Below are 7,825 nucleotides of genomic sequence, written 5' to 3'. Positions count from 1 at the left end.
TAATATTATTTATTTTGATAACTTCTGTTATACATATACTTTTCAAAAATAACACAAAAATGTGTTGCTGATTTAGGTACTTATATAAAATTAAAACAAAATTACGATGTAAGTATTCAAAAGGCAAACCAACCTATTTCGTTTCTCTAATTTTTAAAGCATAAATTTTGTTATTATAGAGTTATCTTCCCCCAAATTGGTTGGGAAAGTAAACAAATTTTTCATGATTTGTTTATATTCTGAAAGTTAAAAGAAATGGAATCAAATATTCAGGTTTTTCTTCTGCATGAACATAAAAAATATCTTGACGGAACAGCAGAATTGATAAATACTTACTGGTCAAGGAGTAAGGCTGCAAGGTTGCTATAATAATAACTGTTTATAATATAATAGTGACTATTAGTAGTACGGTATAACGGTACCGTAATATAATTATAATTTAATAACTAGAACTGCGAAGCAGTAATGACGGGTTTCACCGGTGCCACGTTACCCTAAACATATGTCACTTCTGGTACCAATGAAATCATTAAACAAGTTTTCACATAAGCATTGCACACATCAAATAAAATGGACGCCGAATCAACCAAATCCAGCAATATCAATTCATTTTATACATTTTTTACATGTAAGTGTACAGTACTTCCAGTGATAATGAAAATGTTCAATTAGTTTTATGAAATCAGAAATGGCATAAGGCATCACAAGGTGAAAATTTTATGTAAATCGAAAATCGAATAATAATTGCCAATTTTATAGACCAAAAACCTTGAAAAGTGACTTGTAGAAAACCGTCTATTTCTCTGCAACCGTACAAGTTAGAAACCATTTTCTGGTATCTGTATGATCGTATGGGTTCAATCTATTTGCTGATTGGAATCAAATATCATAATTTTAAAAATATTACAAATCAGACTCATTTGAATATAATATCTGTTTTGAAGGCTAAAAATACAGTTTTTGCCAAAATGACGTTACTTCCGGTGATAATGAAAATCTTAAGTTACTTGTATGAAATCGTAAATGGCATTACGTATCAAACACGAAAATTTTATGAAAATCGAATAATAATTGACACTTTTATGGACCAAAAACCTTGAGAAGTGACCTGTTGAAAATGGCCTATTTCTCCGCAACGGAACAAGTTAGAAACCATTTTGTGATATCTATATGATCATATGGGTTCATTCTATTAGTTGATTGGAATCAACTATCCAAATATTAAACAAATAACAAATACGACTCATCTGAATAAATTATTTGTTTCGAAAGCTATAAATATAGTTTTTGCCCAAATTACGTCATTTCCGATGATATTGAAAATGTTAAATTGGTTTGACCTAGTCACAATTGACATTACGCATCAAATGGTATCACTTTTATGATTATCCAATAATAATTGACTCTTTTACGGGCAAAATAGTGTAAAAAGTGACACTTGCAAAATTGACCATTTCTCGGCAACTGCTCATATTACAAACTAATTTTGAGATAGATTCTCTTCGTATGAATTAATGCTACAAGTTTATGAAAGTCACAAAGAAATATTTTAAAATATGAAACGCCTGAATGGGTTGTAAATAGCTCAATTTTACACCGTTTTTCACCTTTAAATCGAAATGGCGCAAAAAAGAAATCGAAATTAAAAAAACTGCTTCCGACTTTTTTTGCGCCTTTACATGGCGCAACTTCTTACTTTTTTACTTATTTTAAAAAAATAATATTTGCCTTCGAAAAGACGTACCTAACCGCCAAAATTGTAGTTTTGGTCAAAATTACGTCATTTCCGCTGCTGACAGAAAGCTTTATCAGTAATAAAAAAGTTGAGACTTTGCATCATTGAGCATATGAACTTTGTTTTATACAAATCAAGCAATAAATAATTAACCCAGAACCCATAAACTGAATTAGCCAATAGCGGCCAAGGTGATTTATCGATACAAAAATTTTTCATATTTTTGCTCAAATCACATGACCCTTTAATTATAGGTAAAGCGCCATAAAAAAATATTCATAAATAAAAAAGTTTTTTGTCAAAATTTAAATTTTCAAAATTTGGCGCCTAATATCTTCGAAGATTAATCGAAAATCAAAAATCTAAACAATCGTAGCTATTTGCCGTGTCTCAGGCTATGTAAAATGTATCAAATGTTAAAATCCGACAATTATTGTTAATATTACGGCAATATTTCAAAAAACGACAACTTCAGTGATTTCGGACATTTCGCATTGTCACAGAAAGTTCGAAATAGCTTTAATCTCTAAGTCACACCCACTTTCCCAGTAAAACCGAAGACATCGAGTTGATCCGACAAATAGTTTCTGAGATATGCTCAAGTGGAAAAAATAATAATAATAATAATAAGAAGAATAATAATCTTAACAAAAACAATAGTTTTTCACACTGGCTACGCAGTGTGAAACCATAATAATATCGCTTTCAGGGAATGCATGTGTTACATGTAACTCGTGTACACAAAGAGTCTTGTTAAGTTGTCAACAAATATCAGCAAAAGTATGATGTTAATCTCCTTTTCATTCCATTTTGTTTAGAAATGAATGTTATATGTAATATTTTTGTATATTTTATGCTAAAAGATATAATGACTTTATTTGAAATAGGGCGACTCAAAACACAACAAAAAATACTTACACATTTACATGACAATCTTGCAATGCAAGGCAGCAGGCTACAAAAATATATATATATATATATATATATATAATTAGTGATTTGTCTTTTCAGTAAATTTTAAAATCGGCAACATTCAAAGCAGAATTGTTGAAGCTGATATTTTTTTACTGTTGAAATCTTATGGTTCTTTTTTTCAGATAAAACAAGGGTTGTAATTAATAGATAACTGCGACTGTGTGTCGATAGCAATTACAAGGCTACTTTATTATAAAATTATTGGTGTAATTTGTTTTTTCCAGACTGTGGACATTAGAAAAATCATGTGATAAACTTCCATGTAGTATAATTCTAGTACTGACAGAGAATGGTAAAGAAGAGGTCATAGGTCACAGTCGAATTTTGGAAGCTCAAGGTGTAGATAATGCCTGTTATGTTGAAACAGGTAAGTATGTGACAAATACACTTAAAAAGTGCTTAAAGAATATGAAATAATGTCTGAATAAAATAACATTTAACACATTTTTTAGCACAGGTTCAGAATCTTTATTTGTCGTTCTACGTTATATTGTATGGCATGTATGTGACTAATTTTTACTATATTTTTTATTTTAAGCACAGATCCAGGATTTTTTGTTCGGAAAAGATACTGATACTGAAAGGACAGATTTGCTTTCATAAGTGTCCACGCCAGATTATAATAATAATAATATTTTATTTATTGGGGTTTTCCTTTTTTGTTCACCTAAAGATATTTTTATTTTTAACACAGATGGCACCCTTCATCACAGATTCATTTTTCATTTTCATAAATATTTATGATGATTTATTTCAGTGGTTGTAAAATCAGATTTACGAGGTAGAGGTTTTGGTAGAAGAATGATGGAAGAATCAGAAAAATTTGCTAGTTGGTAAAAATATTTTTATATTTTGATGTGAGATCATCTAGTGGGCATTTTACAATAATTTCTACCCCAACTTTAGACAATCTGGCTTTTTTGTCAATAATGTATAGTAACATCACACAGTAATATCATTGTACATATAGTTCTTAATTTAAATTTTTCCAGTTGGAAATGTTTTTCTGTGTTTGTCTATGTCAGTTACAATAATTAAAAGTTCTATAAATTCATAGCATTTTACAGAATAAGTTTATAGAAAAATTGTATTTCAGGTTCATACGGCGTAAAAAATTATTTATTTTCGACTTCTCCAAAACCACTTAATGTATTTCCTTCAAAATTTGCTAGATATGTTGCCAGACTGGTGTTTATTCTGATTAGGATTTCTTTTTAAAATTGATAGATCATAAAGATAAAAGTTTGTTAAAATGTAGGGGCTGTACTCCTAAGTTTAGCATCAAGTAGTCCCTTAAATTATGTCATGTCACATGTGTCGATGCAAGCTAAATCTGACAATCAAGTTTGTTTTTCTTTTCAGTAAGGGCTATAAACAGATGTTTCTAAATACAATTGATAAAGAAAAGTTTTACAGTCATCTAGGTTATACAGAAAGCCATCCTGTTATTACATTAGGAGCTAATGCCAGTAAACTACCTCAACATATGGTATGTATTTATAATGTTGGGTCAGAAATGAAATGAAATGGAGTTTAACGTCCTACTGTTCTGCTCCTAACCTGGGCTAATGAAGACGGGCATACGCCATACAGTGTGCTATGAGGGAAATTTTGCCTGGACAGCCGCACTACGGCCTACTCTTATATCGAATTCCAACTGCCAAGGGATCTTTTACGTGCACGCCAATGTGTACACGGGACCTCGGTTTTCCGTCCCATCCGAACGACTAGACAGCTTTCCTTGTCAGCCCCTCCGTCCTGCATCACTGACAAGGGAGAACCACGCCGGAAAATCTGGATGAACTTTCTCGGCCAATGCAGGGATCGAACACCCGACCTCCAGGCTAGCGAGCTAGCGTCTTACCCACTTAGCCACGTGATCCCCTATGTTGGGTCAGTTGTCTGGGCTTTACTTTAATTTGGCACAACACAAAACTTCGGTCATTATGGGTTTCGCATATTGGATTTTCTGAGTAGCTATAGGAACTCCATAATATTATCCCATCGCATTTTAGGTTATATCATAGCTTGTAAAAGACTAGAGAAACCTAGTCAAAACATCGCTGAGTAATAAGCAGTAATTGTATTCTGTAGAAATGTGACCTTTGTATCTTTTTTTGTCCATCTGTAGTATTTAAGTAAAGACCAGAATTGTGAACCCTCCCAAATTTGTTGGCATAATCCGAAAATAATTATCTAGCTAAAGTGGGGGGGGGGGGGCTAAGTATTATGCTAAAAAAATGTAAAAATATCAGCCAATAAACAGGGATTTTCATTGCGTAACCAAACAAATTACTTTTTTCTTATCTGTTTCAATGATTTACAAGATTTTACCTATTTATTAGAGGCAAAGGGTGTCGATATCCATAAAATTATTTAGTTTAAGTTGTCTCAGACATAAATATTTGTTTAGGAAATTCTGTTATTATCTATTTCAGATAGACAAATTAACACAATCTACAACCAGATGTACAAAAAGTACACCTACCCTACCTCCCTCAACAGCCACTACTCTACCACCACCATCAAATACAGTTGCTGCTCCTCACCATCCGAACCCAAATGGGTTTACTACTGTGGCCCCACCTCCACCCCCTCCCCTACCTCCTACATCAAAGAAATGTCAACCAACAGAAGGATGTAATAGACATGTAATGGAACTGTGTTGTGATCCATCTAAAGTAACTTGGATGAGAAAAGATTTAATCCCTAAAGTATCTTCCTAAGCTATATTAAATTATATTTATAGCAGGTCTTTCATGAGTTAACAACAGGTTTAACACCTCAGCCTACGGCCTCTGTGATTAACGAATGAAGCGTGCTATAAATAACTTGTAACATTTACACCTGCTCAACATGCTCGTTGTTATTGCACAGAAAAACCCACCCCACTTCTCTATATGATTTCTACTTAAACTGGCATGGACAAGTAAAAGTGTGCAATAACATTGAAAATGTCTAGTTATTGCACAGTTGAGCTCCAGCCAGTCTACTAGAGGAAAACAATCTGCTTATTCAACGAAAAGAACAAAGTAGGATTTCCCATCCATGTTACAAGAATAATTATCTTTGTCACTCAAGAGCACAATGTGCAACCCTTGATATGAATTTTAAAAATTAAATGAAGTAAATCGGTTCAGTAGTCTCATTGATCCACCTTTCTGCTAGTACTGAAATGGGTTAAAGTGTGGTTAAACTACATTTGGTACAAATTTTGACTCATAGCCTTTTAAGTTACGCTCATACTGGGTATACTAAAGTAAAGTTTCTTAAAGATAAAAATATTAATATTAAGTGCAAAGCCGTTTTGTGATGAAATGAATCCTGATTACATAGAACAGCGAAAACCCTCAAAATGAACAATATGATCATTAAGTTTAATACATGGATTTTTATAACTGTGCCTAATTTATTCTGATTGTCAATCACTTATGTTTATGATATATTATATATTTTTTAAATGAGTCTATACATATTTGTATTATGATTGGCTTTAGCTAAAGTCCTTCTATCTAGAAGTCAAATTTGAGATAATTGGTGTATGCCATCATCGAGAATTTCAAAATCACTCAACAACTATTTTAGCTTAAGTATGACGTATGGATTGTTAGCGTTGTGATCAGATGTTGCATTTAGAATTGCTACATTTAAGTGTATTTCTCAAATCAACCATATAAGCAGCAAAAGAAACCTCAGGCTGGTATGTTACTCTGAATAGAGCATTGCATAAAACTTGCCATATGTTTTTATTGTATATTTGTGACCACATCTCCAACTTTACCTGAGCAATAAGGCTCCTTCCTAAACACAGAATTGAACCCAGGAAATGTTCTCAAAAATACCATGACTCATGACAGGTCAGAGGAAACAGGTGCTTGGAAGACTTGCCAATAACTTCCAGGTCAATGTTCGGACCATCTACAGGCTTCAGCAACGCTTTTGGGCCACCAACACCACGGATGATCGCCTCCGAACTGGTAGACCAATGGTTGCCACAAGGCGACAAGACGGCCATGTTGTGCGACAGCACATGCAGAATCCCTTCACACAGCCATCTGAGACAGCACGTGAGACAGTGAGAACACACGGAAGACCCATCAGTACCGATACAGTGCGCCGACGTCTCACCAGAGAGAACATCCATTGCAGTAGAACTTAGCACGGACTCTCCTCGCCATCGACGTCAACGTCTACAGTTTGCTCAACAACACCAGAACTGGCAACACAGGCAATGGATCGTCTGATCCACTTCATGTACAGACGCTGCGCTGCTGTGCTGCTGTTATTGACACTCGCGGTACTGATACTGATGTATAGACTGTGTACAGACTCTAAACCTTCTCGTAATGTGTTGGAATTGTGATGAATTAATCACTTAATGTGTCAACATACTGTTCACAAAAAATTGCTTTGATCCATTTAGTAAGTCTTTTTCTAGAATGATTTGATTAAAGTGCCTCTCTGATTTTGAAATCGTACTGAGGTTTTTTTTTTGCTGTTTAGTATATAAAAGTCCTGCAATTCTATTGCGTCTAAGTATATATACTCTTCAAAAAAAGTAGGGGATATTCAGAAACATTACAAAACTGCGTAAATGCACTGCTGTTTATATTAGAGGTAACCAGTGTATGTTAATAACAGGCCAATTGCCTACATATGAACATAAACAGTTCATATGGCGGCTTATCTGACGGCCCCATTTCACTCGCAAAGAGATACACCGTCAAAAGTGAAAATTGACGTTTTTGATTTTTGTCTTAATAATGAGTAATTTCTCCGCCAATCCTCAGACATTCAGCAATTCGTCGTAGCATGCTCCAAATCAACCGTCCAATCACAATTTGGGGCAATCTGACCCACTCCTCTTGCAATGCCACGGCCAATTCTTGCAGTGTTGTCGGTTGACGTTGGCATCGACGAACACGTCTACCGATCAAATTAAACATAACATACTAAAGAAAAGATACGATCAACAGTAAATCTTATGCAAGAACCGATAAGAAAGCAAACATGGATAGATAAACCAGCACGCGGCAGTTTTCATCAACTCTTTCTTGAAGTGTCAAATTTGACAATGAACCTCTCCCACGTGTATGGCGCTATTGCGTGTCGCAT

The 7,825-nt window shown here is 34.1% G+C and overlaps 1 protein-coding gene across 1 annotated transcript; it reads left to right on the top strand.

Moving 5' to 3' along the window:
• Window positions 1-196: 196 nt before the first annotated feature.
• On the top strand, window positions 197-7,236 carry LOC126820515 (N-alpha-acetyltransferase 80). The gene is made up of 5 exons (XM_050548549.1): window positions 197-359; window positions 2,935-3,077; window positions 3,468-3,543; window positions 4,073-4,199; window positions 5,149-7,236. Exons 1-5 carry the CDS (start codon window positions 256-258, stop codon window positions 5,434-5,436), a joined length of 738 nt encoding a protein of 245 aa, XP_050404506.1. The 5' UTR covers window positions 197-255; the 3' UTR covers window positions 5,437-7,236.
• Window positions 7,237-7,825: the final 589 nt, after the last annotated feature.

This window comes from Patella vulgata, chromosome 5, assembly GCF_932274485.2.
Source record: "Patella vulgata chromosome 5, xgPatVulg1.2, whole genome shotgun sequence".
NCBI lineage: Eukaryota > Metazoa > Mollusca > Gastropoda > Patellidae > Patella > Patella vulgata.
This window is presented reverse-complemented; position numbering and strand designations above follow the sequence as displayed.

Excerpts from the sequence above, each read along its gene's own strand:
- LOC126820515 (XM_050548549.1), top strand. The coding sequence starts at position 256 with ATGGAATCAAATATTCAGGTTTTTCTTCTGCATGAACATAAAAAATAT. Across the intron at positions 360-2,934 it reads TCAAGGAGTAAGGCTGCAAG|ACTGTGGACATTAGAAAAAT; the intron begins GTTGCTATAATA and ends TGTTTTTTCCAG. Across the intron at positions 3,544-4,072 it reads TCAGAAAAATTTGCTAGTTG|TAAGGGCTATAAACAGATGT; the intron begins GTAAAAATATTT and ends TTTTCTTTTCAG.